At 25.4% G+C, this 25,540-nt stretch overlaps 1 protein-coding gene, 1 non-coding gene and 1 pseudogene across 2 annotated transcripts in view; 2 read left to right on the top strand and 1 right to left on the bottom strand.

The window, feature by feature from the left end:
- Positions 1 to 16,773, bottom strand: part of LOC128955909 (cell adhesion molecule DSCAML1-like) — a 29,043-nt gene extending 12,270 nt beyond the window's left edge. The window contains exons 1-4 of the mRNA XM_054301589.1: positions 16,473 to 16,773; positions 15,716 to 16,000; positions 15,326 to 15,376; positions 14,978 to 15,262 (exon numbers count right to left, since the gene is read on the bottom strand). Of these exons, the coding sequence (XP_054157564.1) occupies positions 14,978 to 15,262; positions 15,326 to 15,376; positions 15,716 to 16,000; positions 16,473 to 16,773 (922 nt within the window). The remainder of the gene's footprint in view (positions 1 to 14,977; positions 15,263 to 15,325; positions 15,377 to 15,715; positions 16,001 to 16,472) is intronic.
- A 2,900-nt stretch (positions 16,774 to 19,673) lies between these two features.
- On the top strand, positions 19,674 to 19,792 carry LOC128956454 (5S ribosomal RNA; annotated as a pseudogene).
- A 4,528-nt stretch (positions 19,793 to 24,320) lies between these two features.
- On the top strand, positions 24,321 to 24,439 carry LOC128956451 (5S ribosomal RNA). The gene has a single exon (XR_008484516.1). It is a non-coding gene; the product is annotated as a 5S ribosomal RNA (ribosomal RNA).
- Positions 24,440 to 25,540: the final 1,101 nt, after the last annotated feature.

Below are 25,540 nucleotides of genomic sequence, written 5' to 3'. Positions count from 1 at the left end.
ATACTAACTTTGGAGCTAATGTTATAAAAATTTAAAATCAGATTTAACTATCTATGAAACAATAATGTTAAATTCAAACCTTGCAATGGATCGTTAAAAACAATGTCAATTGAATATATTAAATATAAAATCACCAAAATAATTACACCCATGTTATTTTTGAATTAAATTTTCAATTAAAATCAAATAAAATTTAATATATAATAGTTTGATATACTCTTAATAATAATAATGGCTGACAACAAATAGATTATATATTTTATCAACAATAGTGACACATATTGTTTGCCATTCATAATGTCTTTACTTTGGCGCATAAGACCAATGTTTAAATAGCATATTATATTTAAAACTTTAATTTTTATTTTGGTTAAAAAACTGTAAGATATATGAAAGCATTGATGAATAACTAATATTTTAAATTTAAAATTACAATTTCTTATTTAAAATTATAAAAAATAGTTTATAACACACCTTTAATGGATAGTATAAATATTTGACTATCGCTTCCCATAGCATTAGATACACGACAGGTATAATTGCCTGAATCGGTAGTTTGTATACTATCAACAGTGAGTGTTGAATGCATTTTTGAATTTTCAATCTTATAGTTGACATCAGGACTGGACTTAATTATCTGTCCATTCAATTGCCACTCAAAGAACAACGGAAGCGACCCTTTAATTACTGAACAAAATATTTGTAAATATGTGCCAACACTTTGTTCCCGTCCATGAAATGGCACTAACTTTGGAGCTAATGTTATATAAATCAGATATATCTTATTTATCAATCTATATTTATATTTATATAATCAAACCTTGCACTGTATGGCTAAGACAAATATCAATTTTCAATATTAAATATAATATCATAAACATATTTACACACACAGCCATTATAGTTATATTAGTAAAGATTTACATAAATCCAAATACAATCTAAAATATACATTGATATACACTTAAAAATAATGGCTGACAACAAATAGATTATATATTATATCAACAATAGTGACACATATTGTTAGCCATTCATAATGTCTTTATTTTGGCGCATAAGACCAATGTTTAAATGACAAACACATAAACTGTAAGATTAATACAATCAGTATATAAAGTTGTCATTTAATATTATATTATATTTCAATAACTAATAAATTAAGTTATAAAATATTTATTTAATCTATAATATAATAAAAATTATTTATAAATCAAACCTTTAATTGAAAGCAAAGTATAACGAGAGTCGGATCCGTAAGCATTGCTAACAATACAACTATAATTTCCGACATCACTAATGGATATCAACTCAATAGTAAATGTTGAGTGCATTTTGAAATTATCGATCTTATAGTTGACATCCGGTCCCGGTTTGAGTGTCTGTCCATTTCTGGACCACTCAAAAAACAACGGATGTGACCCTTCTTCAGTATTGCATAATATAATAAAGTTTGAACCAATCGTCTGATTTTTATGATTCAAACCGGAGCTTAATTTAGGAGCTAATTATACAATAATAATAATAGATATTATTAACTTGAAAAAATATTGTTACATAATTACCCAATGTATCAATTGAATCAATGATACTATTGTGAAATAATATAAATATAATAAACAGATTTAAAAGCATATTTGAAATTACTATAATATAAAAAAAATTCAGCAATTCTTTAGACACACAATGGCTGACATTAAAATTTATGGCAAACTATATATTGATAGTCTTTGTAAGTAAGATAGTGTCGAATATAGTGACACACATTGTATGAGATTCACAATTAATTTAAACTTTTTTAGATATTAATCTAAAATATATAAACACTCTGTTATTAATAGAGTATGAAAATGTACAGCAAATTAAATATTATATTAAAAATAAATTATTTATCATTTTAGAGGAATATAATTTAAAATCTTATAAAATCTAACACTTATTAGATTAATCTAACCTTTAATTGATAGAAAAATACTTTGAGAATCGGATCCAAAAGCATTGCTAACAATACAACTATAGTTCCCGACATCACTCATGGATACAGATTTAATGGTAAATGTTGAATGTATTTCAAAGTTATCGATCTTATAGTTGACATCCGGTCCCGGTTTGAGTGTCTGTCCATTTCTGGACCACTCATAGAATAGAGGATGTGATCCTTCCTCAGCATTACATACAATCAAAAAATCTGATCCAATACTTTGATTCTTGTGACTAAACCATGAACTTAATTTTGGGGCTATTTTTACACAAAATGAATATAATTAATATATTCAATAATTATTATTATCAATAAATACCAGAAGTGTTGATTAAATCAATTTGATTTATGATAGTAAAACATAATATAACAAATATATACCGAATTAAAAACATATTTAACACAATCAGAGAATAAAATAAATATTCAGACAAACAATGGCTGACATATCAATTGGTAGAAAATATATATATATATATATTATAAATGACTGAAATTTAGTGTCGAATATAGTGACACACTTTGAATGAGATTCACAATTGAATCAAAAGTATTAAAAATTCTTTAAATTACCGGTAAATGCAAATGAAAAGCAATGTTTAGTATTAAGTAAATGTCAATTTGAATACAAGATTTATGTATTACACATACTTTATCTACTTATACTATAATATTATAATTATTAAATAATATAACTTAAAAAAATATATATAACCTTTAATTGAAAGATGAACTGATTGTGTGTCCGATCCATAAGCATTCCTAGCAATACAGCTATAGTTACCGAAATCACTACGAGTTATGCTTTCAATAGTAAATATTGAATGTGTTTTTGAATTTTCAATCTTATAATTAGTATCGGCACTGGTTTTGAGTATCTGTCCATTACGTGACCACTCAAAGAAAACGGGTTGTGAACCCACTTCTAGTGAACAAATAGTATTAAAAATTGATCCCTCAGTTAGGCTTTTATTTGGCCAAACTTTTCCTAATTGCGGAGCTATTCAATAGATTTTCCAAATTATAGACTATTTAAAATCATTACTTCAGTTTTATATATACCTGTCGATGAAGTAGATATACTTATATTTTTAATAAATATTATGAATAATATTGTTAAATATTTGTAGAAAAACATTTTAAATTATATTTTGTTTAAAAATCACAAAATATTATCAGAAACACAATGGCAGACATATTATTTATTTTCAAATACTATTGAATATATAACTCAAGATATATTGAATACATTGCGCCACATATTGAATGGCAAACAATTTGTTGATTGAATATCATATATGCGTTAATAATACTATTAGTAATGTACTGTATATAAACTGTAAGGCTTACAGTGCGCTATACATTGAATTGATATTAAGATTGTTAATATTGAACTAATGATATATTTTATGGTTTATATTTTATCAAATATATATAGTTTATCTATTTATAATATATTAAATAAAAGTATATTAATATAGCAAACCATTAATTGATAGCACAGTTGTCTGACTGTCAAACGTATGTGAATTCCTCACAAAACACGTATAGTTTGCCGCATCGGTTACGACAACGCTTTTAATCACAAATGTTGAATACATTTCGTAATTTTCAATCTTATAGTTAACATCGGGTCTCGGTTTGACTGTTAGGCCATTAATAGCCCACTCAAAGAAAAAGGGAGGTTTGCCCTCCTGTATTGAACATGTAATTACAAAAAATGAACCCTCCTTTTGAGTTTTAGCATATAATGGCACTAATTTGAGACCTAAATAATATTTGTTAATAATTATATTGTTAATAAATTGAATCATTAGCCAAACTGTAAATACATTACCCAATGTCTGGACAAATAAGATAAATAAAAACAAATTAAATAATAAAGTCATATTTCAATACAAATGTTTGAACACAAATCATAAGAAATAATATTTTATATCAATTGAATTTGAAAACTAAGAAATAAATGGCTGACAGTTATGATCAAAGTGTCAGAAAATCATTGAATATTTGGTTCAATTGCGCCACACATTGATTAAGAAATAAAATTGTCTAAAATTTTTAGAAACACTATGAAAAGCAAACTATTGTATATTAATATATGAGAGATGAATATATTCATAATATATGTTAAATAAACATTGTTTGCCGTAATAATTATTAAATGTTTTTTTTAATGATAAGTTATAATATTTTCTATATAAATATATATATATAACTAATAATTTAAAAACCTTTGATTAAAAGCTGAACCGTTTGTGTGTCACTTGCGATGGCATTCCTCACAACACACGTGTAATTACCGAAATCATGTCTTGTAATACTTTTTATGGTAAATGCGGAAAACATTTCAAAATTATCGATCTTATAGTTAACATTTGGTCCCGACTTAAGTGAGTGTCCGTTAAGAAACCACTCAAAAAACAATGGAAGTGAACCCTCCTGTGCTGTACATGTGATCTGAACGTATGAGCCCTCAGAATGGGTTCTTAATGTTTGCTGTGTAATCAGTTTTGGGACTAATTTGGGTAATAATTCATTAATTAATTTATCATAAAAACTGTAAAATAATTAATACCTTTCATGAATTCGCTTAAACTTATAAACGAAAGCAACAATAGAAAGAAATTTAATATTAGAGTCATTATAAATATCACTATATTTTCTATTGTAAAATCACTATACAATGGCTGACATTAAAATTTAGGATCAAATGGATAAAAGAAGTAATGATATGATGTCTACAATAGTGACACATATTGTTTAACATTCATATTGTTATTATTTGGCGGTTTAGTTCAGATTTTAAATATAACATTTTGTAAACATTTGTAGAATAGTAATAAAGATTGACTTATAATTTATATATTGACAGATTTTTTTAAAATATAAATATTAGATTAATGTAGGGTATGTCCAATAAGTAAAATAAGTAATTAGTAATAATGCAAATAATAAATAAATCAAACCTTTAACTGCTAACGAAATAATACGGGAATCGGAACCAAAAGCATTGCTAACAACACAGCTATAGTTCCCGACATCACTCATGGATATCGACTCAATAGTAAATGTTGAGTGCATTTTGAAATTATCGATCTTATAGTTGACATCCGGTCCCGGTTTAAGTGTCTGTCCATTTCTGGACCACTCAAAGAACACGGGTATTGATCCGCCTTCTAATGAACAGAGCTCTTGAAAATTAGAGGCAATCACTTGACTCTTATGATTTAAACCGGGATTTAATTTGGGAACTATTTTGAGACAATTTGGTAAATAATATATTATATCAAATATTACTATTATCTCTAAATACCTGATGCATTGATTACAGTTATTTCAATGATCACGACAAACAAGAAATTAAATTTAAACATTTTATGAAAAATAAATGAAACAATAATTTTAACAACAATTACAACAATGGCTGATAGAGTAAGTTATGGCAAATTAAGTAATCATTTAAAGTATATATAATATCTGAAATATAGTGTCGAATATAGTGACACACTTTGATTCAGATTCACAATATTGTGGATATAGTTTGGATGAAATTATATTATACTTAAACTCAAAAATTTCAAATCTTTCAATTTTGCGCATTCATTATTATAAATAACAGATTAAAGTTATTATATAACTTATATATAATATATATATTTATATAATAAGTATATGAAATAATTTAAATCTACCTTTAATTGTAAGAATTACTGTTTGTGTGTCACTTGCGATGGCATTCCTCACAACACACGTGTAATTACCGGAGTCTTTACGAGTGATACTCTTTATGACAAATGTTGAATACATATCATATTTTTCAATATTGAAGTTAACATTCGGACCCGGTTTGGCTTTTTCTCCATTAATAGTCCACTCAAAGAAAAAAGGAGGCGAACCCTCCTGTATTGTACATGTAATCTGAAAATATGAACCCTCAGCTTGATTTCTATTACTCAATACTGGCATTAATTTTAACGCTAAGTTAAAAGATTTGTAAATTAATTTCAAAATTATAGAATTTACTTTATCATGTAATTATAATACCTGATAATAATTGTAGTTTAATTAAAAGCAATAATAATGTATAGAAAATCATTTTTAAATAAATGTAATCAACAATAATATTAGTTATCAAACAATGGCTGACAGAAATTGACACAAATGAAGAATTGAAGATATTATATATAAAATAAAATGTAAATATATCTACAATAGTGACACACTTTGAATCAGATTTTAATTTTTATACATTTGGCGCTTTCATTGCTATTTTGAATAAACTTATGAAACAAACTGTAAGATCTTAAGTATAGCAATGCTTATAATATTATTACAGTTTGTTGTTTAAATGATTAAAAACAGTAATATTGCATATATATAGTAGATTTCAAACATTTCATTTATATTTAAAATTTAATATAATTTAAGATTAGATCCAAATAAAAATTAATAATCAATAATATTATACCTTTTATTGTCAAATATACTGTTTGTGTATCACTTGCAATGGTATTCCTCACAATACACGTATAATTACCGAAATCATTGCGAGTAATATTTTTAATAACAAATGTCGAAAAAATATCATAATTATCAATCTTATAGTTGACATTAGGACCAGATTTAAGTATGTGTTCATTACGTGACCACTCAAAGAAATAAGGGGCTAAACCCTCTTGAACTGTACATAAAATTTGAAAATTTGATCCCTCAGCTTGATTTAAGTTATCAAGTATTGGTCTCAATTTTAGTGCTAATTTCAATAGAAATAATTATTAGTAATAAATAATTAATATTTTCAATTATATTACCAGTTAGTAATTGTGAAAATGCTAAAACTATAACTAAGATTAATGAATTCATTTCAAACTTTGAATGTAAATCAACACAACTGTAGTATTGAATATCAAACAATGGATGACATGGATTGAAACAACTGAAAAATAAACAGATATATATATTAATATAAATGATTGTAAAATATGTGTACAATAGTGACACACTTTGATTCAGATATCAATTTTCATATATTTGGCGCTTTCTGTAGATTTTGAAAAAGTATAGACACAAACACTATAAAATATCATATTAAGATATATACCGTATGTTAATATTATTGTAATATTATATACATTATTAACTGTAACAGTTATACATGATTTTTATGATATTTATGAAATAATTCTAATAGATAAAATTAAGATATTGTTTACTTTAAATATCTAATAATAATAATAATATAAAGTAAATTATAATCTTTAAGTCAAACCTTTAACTGATAACAAAATACTGCGGGAATCGGATCCGAAAGCATTGCTAACAACACAACTATAGTTCCCGATATCACTCATGGATATCGACTCAATAGTAAATGTTGAGTGCATTTTGAAATTATCGATCTTATAGTTGACATCCGGTCCCGGTTTAAGTGTCTGTCCATTTCTGGACCACTCATAGAATAGAGGATGTGATCCCTCCTCAGTATTGCATACAATCAAAAAATTTGAACCAATACTCTGATTCTTGTGACTAAACCATGAACTTAATTTTGGGGCTATTTATACATAAAATAATTTTACAACATTGTTAACTAACTAAAATATAATTTAATTTACCAAGAGCATTAATCGGAAATATATTGGCTGCAATTCCAATATGTATTATCAAAATTATATATAACTTAATATACATTTTTTTCTTAAATAACTATTTATGATATTATAGACAAACAATGGCTGACATAAAATTTGTGAATTAAAGAAAGTAGTGATAGTCTAATGATATGTAATAATGTGCCGAATATAGTGACACACTTTGAATGAGATTCACAATTGAATTCAAACTTTTTATATTATAGTTCATAAATGTATATATATTTCTTATGATATAAAATTTTTATATCAGTTGTTTAGTAACTTATATAGAATGTTAGAAAATGATTTATATATTGCAATTATATTTATGCAATAATCTAAAAATAAATATTAATGAATCTAACCTTTAATTGATAGTAAAACAGATTGACTATCGCTTTCAATATCATTGCTTACAACACACGTATAGTTTGCCGAATCATTTCTATCGATATTTTTTATGGCAAACGTTGAATGCATTTCTAACTTATCAATCTTATAGTTAGTATCGGCACCGGCTTTGAGTGACTGTCCATTACGTGACCACTCGAAAAATAGTGGAGGCGAGCCCTCCTGTATTGAACATGTTATATGAAAGTAAGAGCCCTCCACTTGAATTCGTGGACTTAATATTGGAGTTAATTTCAATGCTGACATAATAAGTGATTCAAATAATTAAAATATTGCAAAAATAGTTTAATACAAATAAATACCTATTAATAATTTGCAATTTACAATAATATAATAGCACACTAATATTGAAACTAAAGTTATGTTGGTCATATTTTAATAAATTGATTGATAAAATGCTCAAATAAGTAATGGCCGACAATTTCATATAAAATATTTGTATAGTATATGCCATCAAATTCATAAAATATAATCATTTGGTACAATAGTGACACATATTGTTTGCCATTCATAATGATAATGTTTGTCAATTTAAAGCTAACATAAAATGTAAACTACGGTATAGTTAATCTTATAATAGTATAAAATTGTATAAAAAAATTTAATAAAAAAATATTCAGGATTGTTTATATTGATCCTTATATTTTAGAAACTACCGGTAATTATATTTATAATTTATATATTGTATTTAAATAACAACAATCAAAATGTCAACCTTTAACTGTTAGTTGAAAAGTTTGACTATCAGTTCCCATAGCATTAGCTGCCGAACAGCTATAGTTCCCGACGTCAGCGCTCGTAATGCTTGCGATTGAAAGAGTTGAATGTCTTTCATGATTATCAATCTTATAGTTGACATTAGGACTGGACTTAAGTGTCTGTCCATTACGAGACCACTCAAAAAATATTGGAAGTGCACAAAGATATATAAAATATGATCCATGAGTTTGCATTCGTGATGGCAATGGAGCTAATTTAGGTACTATTTATAGATTGAAGCATTTAATTGTATTAATAAGTTATAATTATTCATATATTCCCATAATATACCTGATATATCGACACCATATATACAATTTTGCAAATTCAATAATATAACAATTGATATCAAAATCATATTTACTCTAATAATAAACAACCTTTTTGTTAATAATTTGATATTGTTATGGCCGACAATGGATTATCTTTATATAACATATATATTGCGCCACATATTGATTCAGATTCACAATTCATGTCATATTTTTGTATATAATAAACATTTACATTGAATATACAGTGCAAACAAACTGTAAGATATATCAAACTGTAAGAATCATTTATTTTTTATATTCAATCATATAGTAATCAGGAGTTATTAAAAAACTAAATCTTGTAAATATTTGTATAACAAATTAAGAAAATATAAGTAGAAATACCTTTTATTGTTAACAAAACAGTTTGACTATCAGATCCATAAGCATTGTTGACACCACACGTATAGTTTGCGGCATCGCTTTCGGCAACACTTTCAATGATAAGAGTCGATGATCTCTGAGAGCTCTCGATCTTATAATTGGTATCAGAAGTGGACTTCAATTTGTGTCCATTTTTTGTCCACTCAAAGAATACGGGAAGTGATCCCAATTGTATTAAACAATAGACACCAAAATAACTACCTTCTAATTGTTGTGATGGATGTAATTGATTAAGTTTAGGTACTATATATATAAATAGCATTTTAATTTTAACGATTATTTAACAATATATTATATCTACTAATACCTTGTGGATCATGACATTCAATATATACTCTATTTGTTAATATAAGAAACAAAACACTTAAAACTTTCATTTTTATTATATAATATAATATCAACTAATGGAGTAATACTATGGCCGACATATCTGTAGATTGTATTAACAATTGATATAAGATTCATATTTTTGAATACATTGCGCCACACATTGAATGCCATTCATAATGAAATAATTTGGCGCTTATTATATTGATTTAAATATCAATTTTACAAAATCTTTTAATACAGACTTTTCAATTAATCAATTAGTATTCTTTAAATTCATAACAAATAATAGATTATTCAATTATAGATATTCATATTATAAATATTTACTTACATTATCTAATAATATAGATATAATATAAAAATTATGATAATTACCAGTAATAGTGAGGACAACAGATTTAATATCAGATTGGATGTCATTTTTGGCAAAACACGTATAGTTTGCCGCATCGGTTACGACAATGCTTTTAATCACAAATGTTGAATACATTTCATAATTTTTAATCTTATAGTTAACATCGGGTCCCGGTTTGACTGTTTGGCCATTAATAGCCCACTCAAAAAAATAAGGAGGTGTGCCCTCCTCTATGTTACATGTTATCTGAAAATATGAACCCAAGCTTTGTGTCCGAGAATATAGTTGTGTTAGTTTTAGTGCTAATTTAATAGATATAATATATAATTATTAAAATCTAATGAAATACTTGTTAGTAATTGCAAACAATACCTGAGTTACTATTAATATTAAAAGACAATAAAATTATAACAAAGGAAAACATTTTTATAATCATATTTGAAAATATTGCAAATACTGTAGATTGCAATGATATAATGGCCGACAAATGTAAAAATATTTGAAAAAATGAAAATTCGGATATTTTTATGTACAATAGTGACACACTTTGATTGCCATTCATAATGCAATTGTTTGGCGGTTTATATCAATATAAAAGATATAATTTATACAGACTCTCAGTAATTTTAGTCTTAAATCTTTTAATTCTTAAATAGTATTTTTTTTAAATAAATTGATATCTTATGAATATAAATTAATACAATTAAACTTATTTTTTATATAAAATTCAAACCTTTAATAGTAAGCGAAGTAAGGATTCGTGTGTCGGATCCGAAAGCGTTGCTAACAACACAACTATAGTTCCCGACATCACTCATGGATACAGATTTAATGGTAAATGTTGAGTGCATTTCTAACTTATCGATCTTATAGTTGACATCCGGTCCCGGTTTGAGTGTCTGTCCATTTCTGGACCACTCAAAGAACACGGGATGTGAACCTCTTTCAAGTGAACAAAATTCTTGAAAATATGAAGTAATCTCTTGTGTCTTATGTGTTAAACCCGTATAACTAATTTTAGGCGCTATTTATCAAACAATTTAATTAATTGTTAAGAATTCGGTTATAATATCAATATATACCTGATGTTGTAATAACACATATATTGATAATTAATATAATCAATAAAATTACCAACAATTTAAACATTTTAAAATATCTTATTATATAAAAAAAAGATTTCAATAGAAACAATGGCTGACAAAGTAAGAGATGGTAAAAAATATTTACTAATATATTTGTATCAATAATATAGTGTCGAATATAGTGACACACTTTGAATGAGATTCACAATTCAAGTGATAATATTTATATAATTGTGATAAAGAATAATATTATATATAATGTTTGCAAACTGTAAGCAACAAAAACTGTAAGAAATATACAGTAATTATATTATAATATAATATTAAATTACGCTATCTTTGCTTTTATTAAATAATATATTGATAAATTAAAAATTTTATGTATATTTCAAAAACATAACAACAATAAAATACCTTTTATTGTTAACAAAACAGTTTGACTATCAGATCCATAAGCATTGTTGACACCACACGTATAGTTTGCGGCATCGCTTTCGGCAACACTTTCAATGATAAGAGTCGATGATCTCTGAGAGCTCTCGATCTTATAATTGGTATCTGAAGTGGATTTGTGTCCATTTTTAGTCCACTCAAAGAATACGGGAAGTGATCCCAATAGTACTGAACAATGAACACTAAGATATGATCCTTGAGTTAGCTGTCGAGGATGTAATGAATCGAGTTTGGGAACTAATATAATAGCAATTTTAATATATATATTTGATAATTATTGTCGTTATATACCTGTCAAATCGATACCATTAATAGTAATCAATATAATAAATAACAAAACAATTGTGAAATTCATTTTTATCATATTTTATACAACTATAGAGTCAACAAAACTATGGCCGACAATAGCTAATGGATTGTTATATCATTGAAAGTCTTTTATAAAGAGATTTAATATATATTTTTGAATACATTGCGCCACACATTGAATGCCATTCATAATGAAATAATTTGGCGCTCAATACATATATTTCAAATCAAATTTTCGGTCAAATATCATTTAACCGCTTATGGTTAATACATCTGAATAACTTAATGAATAGCATTTAAATTATAGTATAATATTATTTAACTAAATGACAAACAGTAATAGTGAGGACAACCGATTGAGTGTCATTTCTGGCAAAATACGTATAATTTACTAAAACAGTTATAAGTTATAACAATATTTTTAATCACAAATCATTAAAACTTATATCTAATATTATAATATACTAATTATATAGAGCTTTAAAAATGCCATACAAGTATTTATATTGTTATTATAATTTATGTTAATATTATTATATAAAATTATTATAAGATAATATATTATATAAAAAATCAAACCTTTAATTAATAGTAAAATACTGCGGGAATCGGATCCGAAAGCATTGCTAACAACACAACTATAGTTCCCGACATCACTCATGGATATCGACTTAATCTTAAACAATGAAGACATCTCTGAGTTTTCAATTTTATAGTTAGTTTTGTCACTCGTTTTGAGTGTTTGACCATTTCTTTGCCACTCAAAGAATACGGGAAGAGTTCCCTCTTCTATAGAGCAAAGCATTTGGAAATTGGATTCAATTGTCTGATTCTTGTGAGTCAATCCGGGACTCAATTTGGGTGCTATTTATAAAAATCATTTCAATATTTATATAATTTCTACAAACAATTATCTTTACCTATAGACTGCTCGCATTGTATTTTAATATTATAAAATAAAAAATAAACACAAAATATAAGATAATATGGTTTTGCAAACATATTAAATATAAATGTCTGCTTTAAAAAACAATTGGCAAACAATGGCTGACAAGAGATGATATTTTATACTTATTTATACATATTATGACAGATATTTTAGTGTCGAATATAGTGACACATATTGAATGAGATTCACAATTGAAGTAAGAATTATTGATAGAAATACTTGTATAAAATAAATAAATTCAATGAAGAATTTTTTGTTAAATTGCAAATATTGTTAGCATTAGATAATAAAATTATATTATTATAATTTTATATAATAAGTTAACTACAATATAATTACAATACCTTTGATAGTTAGTTCAGCCGATTGACTATCCCTTCCCATACCATTGTGTACAATACACGTATAATTTCCGCAATCATCTCGTGTTATATATTTAATAGTAAATGTTGAATGTGTTTCCAAATTATTAATTTTATAATTAGTATCGGAAGTTGATTTCAATGTCTGTCCATTTTTAGACCACTCAAAAAACAATGGGTGTGAGCCCTCCTCTGCGGTACACATTATAGCAAATACTGATCCTAACTTTTGGGTTATTTTATTCAGTAAAGGCATTAATTTTGGTGCTATAATTCATTTTAAATTAAAGATTACTATAATTATTAAAACATTATATAATTTATATCAATACCTGTGACAACATTTGAGTTAATAGAAATGATAAAATTTGATAAAATCAAAACTACAAATTGAAAATTCATTTTTATGAAAGATTTTATAAAATTATCAAAACCGAGTCAATGGCTGACATTAACAATGACTTCAAAAGCAAATAATATATAATTGAGTTTTAGTCATGAATTTGGATATCTTTCGCCACCTTTTGTTTGCCATTCAATTTGTTTCAATTTTGGCGCTTAGGGTTAAACTTTCACATCAATACCCATACAGTGTCTTACATAACTAATAATACTATATTTAAAATTACCGTTAAAATTAACACATGAAATATAATACAAATTACTAGCAAATAATTATGTGCAATCATATGTTAGAACTAATGGCTTATAAAGTATTATGCATCTAATAGTAATAAATCAAATAATGTATATTAAAGAATATACTATAACTTAAATGTTTAAATAAAAAAATCTATTATTTCATACCTTTAATAGTTAGTAATACTGATTGACTATCCCTTCCCATACCATTGTGTACAACACACGTATAGTTACCGGAATCGTAACGATTGATACTTTCAATGGTAAATGTTGAATGAGATTTCAAATTATTTATCTTATAATTAGTATCGGAAGTGGTTTTCAATGTCTGTTCATTTTTAGACCACTCAAAAAACAGTGGGTGTGAACCCTCCTCTGCGGTACACATTATAGCAAAAAGTGAACCCAATTTTTGGGTTCTTTGATTCAATAATGGCATCAATTTTGGTGCTATAAATCATATGAGTATTAAATTATGATTAATGAAAAATTGATACAAAAAAAAGATCAATCATTTGTGTCAATACCTGTTACAACATTTGATTTGATAATAAAGAAATAATTTGATAATATAATAAAAATTAAAAACTTTTTAAAATTATTCATTTTTTTCTGTTTGAAATATTTATGAAATACAAATCAACAAAAACCGAGTCAATGGCTGACATTAACAATGACTTCAAAAGCAAATATCTTTGAGTTTTAAGTCATGAATTTGGATATCTTTCGCCACCTTTTGTTTGCCATTCAATTTGTTTTAATTTTGGCGCTTAGAGTTAAACTTTCATAAAAATGCCTATAAGTTATGTTATATAATCTATTAATTTTGTTATTAGTGAGTTATAATTATTATTTACAAAATTATAATTTATGCAAAAATGAGGGATAAATTATCATAGTATATGATTTATAATAACCAATAATATAAAGATAGTTATTAAATAGTTTTAGCATTTTTAAAGATTACTGTATATATTACTATTCTTACTATTTAAATAAAACCAAACCTTTAATGGATAACAAAACGGATTGTGTGTCACTTGCGATGGCATTCCTCACAACACACGTGTAATTACCGGAGTCTTTACGAGTGATACTCTTTATGACAAATGTTGAAAACATATCGTAATTATCAATCTTAAAGTTTACATTAGGACTGGGTTTAGCTGTCTGTCCATTAATAGTCCACTCAAAGAAAAGTGGAGGACTTCCCTTATGTATAGAACATGTGATTTGAAAATATGAGCCCTCATTAAGATTTTGTTGATTCATAAATGGCATTATTTTCGGTGCTATGAATTAGTCAATCATTAATTGAAATTATATATAATTAATAGATCACTCATATATGTTACCTATTATTTCAGCTGAATTTAGATTTACACTTAATTTAAAGCCAAAAATAACTAATAAATATATTAAATTCATTTTCAAACAAATTGTATTAATAAATGATAAAAATATAGTAAATATTATATTATGGCCGACAATAGCTCCAAGAATACAGAGCTTATACTGATTTTTTTGGTGATATCTTTCGCCACCTTTTGATTTACAATCAATTTATTTTATATTTTATTTCAAAAAAAAATTTTGTGTCAAACTGTAAGAGTTTTAGTTAGAGAATTGTAAACTTTTAGTATCCGAAAACAATAATTTTTTATATAATATGATTGTTTATATAAATTATTTTGTTTAATAGTTATAATAACAATTTTAATTAGATATTAGATATAATGTCAAACCTTTAACATTAAGTACAACAGATTGTGTATCACTACCGATACCATTGATGACAAAACACGAGTAGTTATGGGCATCGGTTGTGTCAATGGCTTCAATAGTAAGCGTCGAGAATCGCATTGAGTTCTCGATCTTATAGTTAGTGTCTGCTCTGGACTGTAGTGTCTGTCCATCTCTTTTCCACTCAAACTGTAGAGGAAGTGAACCCTCTTGTGTTGTACACAACATTTGAAAATATGAACCAATACTTTGGTTTCTGCTACTTAAAAGGGGCACTATTTTTGGTGCTATAATATAATTTATTAAATAAATTATTTATGAAATAATATTAAAATTTTCAATATACAGTACCTATTGCTTGTTGTGCACTATTAGAAAATTTTAATATTAAAATCATAGACAGATTTAATATAAAAATTCTTAAATACATTATAATTATATACTTTTTTATTTAAGTAATCACTATTATTTTTTGACAATAAGATAACATCAACAACAATGGTGTCAAATGTTATCAAAATATGATATTTTTGCTAAATTTTATGGCAGATATCGCGCCACACATTGAATGTCATTCATAATGTTATCATTTGGCGGTTAAGACAATTGTTACTCAAAGTTATATTTTTACAAATCATTTCAATAATTATCGGAAATATATAAGATATCATATATTTTTAAATATACTAATACATTATTAATTTGTTTTTTTAAATTTTAAATATAGAAATATTATAAACAAAATAATAATATAAAAACCTTTAATTGTGAGGACAACCGATTGTGTGTCACTTGCGATGGCATTCCTCACAACACACGTGTAATTACCGGAGTCTTTACGAGTGATTGTTTCGATAGTAAAAGTGGAAAATCTTTTATAAAAATCTATATTATAATTCAAATGTGGACCCGATTTGAGTAATTGTCCATTTTTATGCCATTCAAAATTAATAGGACCCGATCCCTGTTGTAATGAACATGTTATCTGTAAATATGTGCCCTCAGTTTGGCTCCGGTGGTTAAGTATAGGCGATAATTTTAAAGCTAATGAATTATACATTTTGTTTTATAACTGAATATAAATTTTCTTAAAAAAAACTTTATACCTGTAATCTCTTGACAATTAATAATATAAAGTAATTTAATGCAAAACACAGTTATATAAATTTTATAATTCATTTTGTCTTAAAAATGTAGATTTGATTTTAAAGTTATACCAAATATTCAACAATGGCTGACATATTTGAAGCAAAAGATTGTAAATGTTATCAAAAGTAAATGATATAATGACTACAATAGTGACACATATTGTTTGCCATTCATATTGTCTTCATTTGGCGCTTTAGTAATATATTTAAATATTTCGGACAAACTTTAATAGTATTTATAATAATGATTTTGATATCATATTATAATTAATCTTTTTATCAATTTTAATATTTCTATAAATATATGTAAATTTTAAAATAATTGGATAATAGAGTATTTTGATTTAAAAAATTGTATTTATCTGACAATACTTAGAGATTATATCATATCAATTAAATTTAAGATACCTTTGATTGACAATACAACCCATTGACTATCAGATCCATAAGCATTAGTTACACCACACGTATAGTTTGCGGCATCGCTTTCGGCAACACTTTCAATGATTAGTGTAGAAAATCTCTGAGAACTTTCAATCTTATAATTGGTATCAGAAGTGGACTTTAATTTGTGGCCATTTTTAGTCCACTCAAAGAATACAGGAATTGATCCCAATTGTATTGAACAATATATATCAAAATATGTGCCAATTGATTGATTTTTATATTTACCAATAGTAGATAATTTTGGTACTAAATTATTGAATTAATTAGATTAATAAATAGATTTTAAAATTTTAGTTTATAACTTACCACATATTATGGTAATAAAATTTATAAATAATAAATAAGTAAATAATAATAACGATTGACAGTTTGCAAACATCTTTCAAAATATTTGATAAATTTTGTACAAATATATAATCAACTAATGGCCGACACATTGACACAAATGAAATCAATGGATATTTTTTGTGGTGAATATCTTTCGCCACCTTTTGATTCATAATCACAATGTGTTTGATTTGTGGCGCTTAACTCAACATTTTAAATAGCAAATTGTTTGTCAAAACTTAATCATTAATCAAAATATAAATGATAAAATTTATATTTATGATATATTAATTTTTACATTATAATGATATAATACAGCTTAGTTTGTATATTTTATTGTATACATTTGAAAATATAGGTATTATTATTATATAAAAACATTTATCAAATTTAAAAATCTTCAAACCTTTAACAGATAAGATAACTGATTGTGAGTCAGTTCCCAATGTATTGGAGACAACACATGAATAGTTGGCCGCATCTGTTGTTTCAATACTTTTGATACTAAATGTGGAAAATTCATCACTCGTTTCAATCTTATAGTTGACATCAGGACTGGACTTAATTGTCTGTCCATTCAATTGCCACTCAAAGAACAGTGGATGTGATCCTCTAAGAGGTGAACAAATTAAACGAAAAGCAGTGCCTGTTGTTTGGTTAATAGGACCCATAAATGGACTCAATTTAGGAGCTAATTATCAGAAAATTTTCGTCAATTATTTTGTTAATACATATAAGATATTAAATATAATACCCATTGATTCAGTAATTATAATTGATTGTGATATCAATAACATTAAACAAATTAGATAAAACATTTTAAAACTTATTCTGTATAATCACAAACTATACAGTAAATTAAATTATATCACACACACACATATATATATATATATAGTATAATGGCTGACAAAAAATATTAAACCTTAATTATATAATATATTTAATAGATTTTTCTAACATATCTTTCGCCACCTTTTGTTTGCCATTCAATATGTTTGTCAAAACCGCCATTATTTGAGTGTTATATCAAAACTGTAAGAATTAGTTATATAACAACCCATTGATCTTACAGTTCAGTAAAGCATAAAAATACTTGATTTTCATGTTTTTGTTAATTTCAATATAAATTTTGAAAATAATCTAACCTTTGATGGATAGTATGACTGTTTGTGTGTCACTTGCGATGCCATTCCTCACAACACACGTGTAATTACCGGAGTCTTTACGAGTGATACTCTTTATGACAAACATTGAAAACGTTTCATAATTTTCAATCTTATAGTTGACATCAGGACTAGATTTAGCTGTCTGTCCATTGATAGTCCACTCAAAGAAAAGTGGAGGACTTCCTTCTTGTATTGTACAATAGATTTGAAACAATGATTTCTCATTTAAATTCATTTGACTTAAAAATGGTATAAGTTTTGGTGCTAAACAATCAATATTTATTCACATTACTTATTATTTCTTAATAAAATTATATTTAATTACCTGTTATACTAGCATTTGTAACAAAATTGATTGATAATAATATAATATATAATATTATATGCATTTTTCACTTATTTTGTAAAATATTTAGCTTATTATGAATTAAAGTACCAAAAAATTATATATGAATGACAACAATACTATTATGGCTGACAATGGATACAATCTTAAGAGTATAAGTGATACTGATTTTTTTGGTGATATCTTTCGCCACCTTTTGATTTGCAATCAATTTATTTGTATTTAAGCGCAAAATATTATTTTATTTAAACGCTATATAAACAAACTGTAAGACTTTGATTGATATAATGATTTAATAACTAAAAACTTATATATTCTGTATTTAAATTTATAAAAAAAATTATTTTAAAAATATTATACACTAATAAAAATTATTATAAATTTTAAGTACTGTTAACAATTTTTCATATTATTGATGTAACATCAGTGACATCACATTAAATGTTCAATTAAAATTATTTACAATTTAATTACAATATAAGTATTTATAATTATAAAAGCACCTAGCTAATATAATGATAATGTCTAGGGTCATATCACGCTGAAAGCACCGGTTCTCGTTTGATCACCGAAGTTAAGCAGCGTTGAGACCGGTTAGTACTTGGGATGGACACCACCTGGGAATACCGGGTGTCCTAGACACTTTTTTGTTTAGATTTTATTTTTTTTATACCAAATAAACTATATATTATGTAGAATATACAAATTAAATTACTTTATATTTAGCAAACCTCTATATCTATCTAAATTAAATGCAAAGCTATTTACAATTTTATGCAATTTTTTTATATAATCAGTAAATTTAAATACAGTATATAAACCAAATTTCATATTTATTTATATTCATTATCTGTTTTTATATATATTAAATGTTTTTACCTTTAATTGAGAGGACAACCGATTGGCTATCAGTGCCGACAGCATTGTTCACACGACACGTATAGTTTGCCGCATCAGCTCTAGTGATGGACTCCATCACAAACATTGAGAACATACGCGAGTTATCGATCTTATAGTTGACATTCGGACCCGACTTAACAGTCTGTCCATTGATTGTCCACTCAAAGAAAAGTGGAGGACTTCCCTCTTCAATAGTACACGTAATTTGAAAATATGAGCCCTCTTTTAGATTTCTTTTACTCATAAATGGCATTATTTTTGGAGCTAAATATAGTTATGTTATTAATTTAAATTATAATATATATTATTTAATTCATAATACCTATTAGTTGGGCTGAATTAATATATTCAATCAGTTTGAAAACACAAACAATTAGTATATATTTCAACATATTATCAGTTATTTTTTTCTAGAAATTATTTCCGACTATGATATCAGTTATGGCCGACAATATAGCTCTTAGAATATAGAAATTTATATTTGTTTGAATTTTTTTTGGTGATATCTTCGCCACCTTTTGATTTGCAATCAATTTAATATACTAAATATTTATAGCATAATAGTTAACACTACAAACTGTAAGCTTTTAATCATTAATAATAGAAATTAATTATTATATAAATCATTATTTTAACATGATAAGATTTGGCAATTTTTATTATTAAAAATATATAGTAATTGCAAACTCATTTGACATAATCATAACCGATAATCGTTATTAGTTAACACAATTTATATCATTGAATAATATATTTTAAAAAGTAATTTTTCAAAATATATTAAGATAATAAAAATATTAGACATTGAAATAAGATTATCAAATGTAAACTCTATTATTTAATAATAATAATATAAATATAACCTTTGATTGACAGTACAGTTGATTGTGAATCACTTGCCATAGGATTCCTTACAAAACACGAATAATTTCCGGAATCATGTCTTGCAATAGTTTTTATAGTAAATGCAGAAAACATTTCAAAATTATCGATCTTATAGTTAACATTTGGACCCGATTTGAGTAACTGTCCATTTTTATGCCATTCAAAATTAATAGGACCCGATCCCTGTTGTAATGTACATGTTATCTGAAAATATGTGCCCTCTGTTTGACTCCGATGGCTAACCAAAGGTGCTAACTTTGGAGCTAATGTTTAAATAGTTTAAAACAAACTAATAGTAAAAAACAACTTTTTAAACAAATCCTATATCTATGTTATAAATACCTATAAAGTCTTGACATTTTACACTAAAAATTATTATTTTTATACAGAATATCACTAATGATAACATTTTAGTATACATCTTGACTTAAGTAAACATTTGATTCAAAATCACACAAAATATTCAACAATGGCTGACATTATATATTTGAAGCAAAAGATCATAAATGATATCAAATGTAAATGAAATGATGTCTACAATAGTGACACATATTGTTTGCCATTCATATTGTCTTTATTTGGCGCTTTAGACAAAGTTTTAAATAAGTTTATATTTAATAAACTGTAACATTATATCCAGTAAAACATAGCCACTATTAAAGGTTTGTTAAAAATAATAGTTAATATTTGAAAATTAAAGTTTAACACATTTAATTTATAGCAATATATTATTAATATATCAATAAATTTTAGATTAAATATTGAATATTAATTAATTTATAATATAATAAAATAAGTTGAAAATGATGTGTTTATAATAATAAAATGATCATGATAACTTGATTGACACATTGTATATATATTTTGTATTTTCAAGTTTAAGCGTTAATAACATATCTTATCAAATAATTAGTTTATAAACAACTATACCTTTGATTGACAGTTCAAACCATTGACTGTCAGATCCATAAGCATTGTTGACATCACACGTATAGTTTGCGGCATCGCTTTCGGTAACCTTTTCAATGGTTAGTATTGACAGTCTCTTACTATTTTCAATCTTATAGTTAGTGTCGACACTAGACTTGATTGACTGACTATTTTTATACCATTCAAAAAACACTGGCAATGATCCCAATTGTATTGAACACAACACATCAAAATATGTGCCAATACTTTGATTTTTATATTTGGGAATTGTTGATAGTTTTGGTGCTAAATCTGCTTTAAATTATTTATTTATTTTTAAAAAATATTACTAATTGATTGGCAGATATTTGATAATATACCTGATATGATGAGTATATAATTAGTGTAGAAAACACTTATAAATAAAAGTAAGTGTTTAAAATTTGTAAACATTTTTTTACATAAATTGCTTTTAAAATTATTTGCTTCATATAATTATAATCTTCTAATGGCTGACATATTGACATCAATGAAATCAATTGATATATTTTTGGTGAATATCTTTCGCCACCTTTTGATTCATAATCACAATGTGTTTGGTTTGTGGCGCTTAACTCAATATTTTAAATATATTTTTATATTTGATAATACATTTTACAAAATTAAACTCTATAAACATTTTTAAAAAATTGTACCCAATATAGTATTTTAATCATATATGTTGCAAAAAAACAAATATTGAAAATTTTAATTTAATTTATTTGTGTTAATAAAAAATATCAAACCTTTAACCGATAAGACAACTGATTGTGAGTCAGTTCCCAATGTATTGGAGACAACACATGAATAGTTGGCCGCATCTGTTGTTTCAATATTTTTGATACTAAATGTGGAAAATTCATCACTCGTTTCAATCTTATAGTTGACATCAGGACTGGACTTAATTGTCTGTCCATTCAATTGCCACTCAAAGAACAGTGGATGTGATCCTCTAAATGCTGAACAAAACATACGAAATGGTGTGTCTTTGCTTTGAATAATAGGACTCACAAATGGACTCAATTTAGGAGCTATTATAAGAAATTATTAGTATCTTTGTACAGAAAACATACACTTATTAATTAAATACAATACCCTCTAATTTATAGGCAAATGTTTTCATGGATTTATATAATAATATCAATATAAATAGTTTATAAAACATTTTAACTTATATTTAAAAAAGATATTATATAAATATATATAATATATGTATATACAGAATAATGGCCGACAAATATTAAATATTTGAAATTTTTTATATATTAGATATTCAATCAGTTTCTGTAAAATACAGTATCTTTCGCCACCTTTTGTTTGCCATTCAATTTGTTTGTCAAAACCGCCACTATTTGAGTGTCGATTCATAACTGTATTAATTCATAAGTTTTGGTTTTGACAGCAAATGATCTTACAGTGCAAATGTTTAGCATATTATAGCAATTAAGTGTAAAAGGGTTTATTCATAATTATGTTACCGTAAAATTTTTATATTAATTATATATATCTAAATATATCTAACCTTTTATAGATAGTAATACAGTTTGAGTATCACTTCCGAACCCGTTTTTTACAACACACGTGTAATTACCGAAATCATTACGAGTAATGGTTTTTATAGCAAATGTCGAAAACATGTCGTAATTATCAATCTTATAGTTAACATCAGGACTGGGTTTAGCTGTCTGTCCATTGATAGTCCACTCAAAGAAAAGTGGAGGACTTCCCTCTTGTATAGTACAAGAGATTTGAAAATATGAGCCCTCTTTTAGATTTATTTCATTCATAAATGGCATAAGTTTTGGTACTAAAATAATTTAATATTAATAATTTCAAATTATGCTAATAAATATAATAGTTTATTACCTGTTATAATAGCATATATAATTGCAATATTAAACAACACAATTATTGTATACTGTAATATACTCATTTTTATAATAATAAATAAATAAATAAATTCAATATTACAAAGTAAAGCAACAAAAAAGATTTATATTATTAAGAATAAAAAATATAGTTATGGCTGACAATGGTTTTAGTCTTAAGAATAGATGTGATACTATTTTTTTGGTGATATTTTTCGCCACCTTTTGATTTGCAATCAATTTATTTTTATTTTAGCGCAAAATATTAATATATTTAAATATATTTAGACTTTGATTGATATAATCATTTTAAACAAATTTATTAACTTCAATATAATATATATATATAATATAGTGTATTCCAATAATATAATGTATTTAAATCTATTACTTAGAATTTTGAAAATATTATGAACTAATAATAATAATTAATTCTTAAGTAAACATTTTTCATATTATATTTACATAACATTATTGACATCACATTAAATGTTTACTTCAAATAATTAATAATTGAATTATATTAAGTATATATAATTATAAAATCATCTAGCTAAATTATTATGGATGTCTAGGGCCATATCACACTGAAAACACCGGTTCTCGTTTGATCACCGAAGTTAAGCAGTGTTGAGACCGGTTAGTACTTGGGAGGGACACCACCTGGGAATACCGGGTGTCCTAGACACTTTTTTGTTTAGATTTTATTTTTTATTATACCTTAATAAACTATATACATTATGTATACACTATRTATATATTATGTTGAATATATAAATTAAATTACTTTAATTATATTTAGCAGAGCTTTATAATATTTTTTTATCAAAAGTATGTTTGATTTATTTTTTTATAAAAACCTATTCATAATTTTATACAATCTTTTATACAGTATAATCACTAAATTACTAATAAATTAACAACAAAAATTATGTATAATATATTATTTTCAGATTAAATTAGACAATTAATTCATAATAAAAATCTTTACCTTTAATTGAGAGGACAACCGATTGGCTATCAATGCCGACAGCATTGTTCACACGACACGTATAGTTTGCCGCATCAGCTCTAGTGATGGACTCCATCACAAACATTGAGAACATACGCGAGTTATCGATCTTATAGTTGACATTCGGACCCGACTTAACAGTCTGTCCATTGATTGTCCACTCAAAGAAAAGTGGAGGACTTCCCTCTTCAATAGTACATAAGATTTGAAAAAATGATCCCTCACTTTGGGTTATTTGATTCAATTGAGGTTTAAGTTTTGGTGCTATTAATTATAAAAATATAATTATTATAAACTAAATTATTTTATAACCATAATATACAATTGAATACTATCATACCAATTGAATCATTAGCATTGATAATATTAACATTGGTTATAATTAGTATAATAAAAAGAAAATTATATATGAAATACATTTTATTTAAAAATAAAGCTTACATATGATACCATAATACAGTATACAGTATAGTAAAACAAATTATGGCCGACTATTACTAAGTTTGTGATATTTTGATTAATTAATGGTTTAAATTCAAGAATATCTTTCGCCACCTTTTGTTTGCCATTCAATGTATTCATTTTAAGCGCAAAAATTCATTTTTAATGTATAGAAAATAAGGGGTTTCAAAAAAAATAATTATGATATCGTACAGTGTATTGAAAATCAAAAATTTTTTCAAATTAAATTTACACTAAAACTAATACAATATTAATTTAAGTTAAATAAAATTATTATAATTTTAACTTATAATATGAATTTGTTAATAAACAATT

Source organism: Oppia nitens, unplaced genomic scaffold, assembly GCF_028296485.1.
Source record: "Oppia nitens isolate AA-2021 unplaced genomic scaffold, nextdenovo-longstitch-racon4-pilon3 scaffold2_pilon_pilon_pilon, whole genome shotgun sequence".
NCBI classification, from domain to species: domain Eukaryota; kingdom Metazoa; phylum Arthropoda; class Arachnida; order Sarcoptiformes; family Oppiidae; genus Oppia; species Oppia nitens.
Note: the sequence above shows the minus strand (reverse complement) of the source record. Positions and strands in the feature narration are given on the sequence as shown.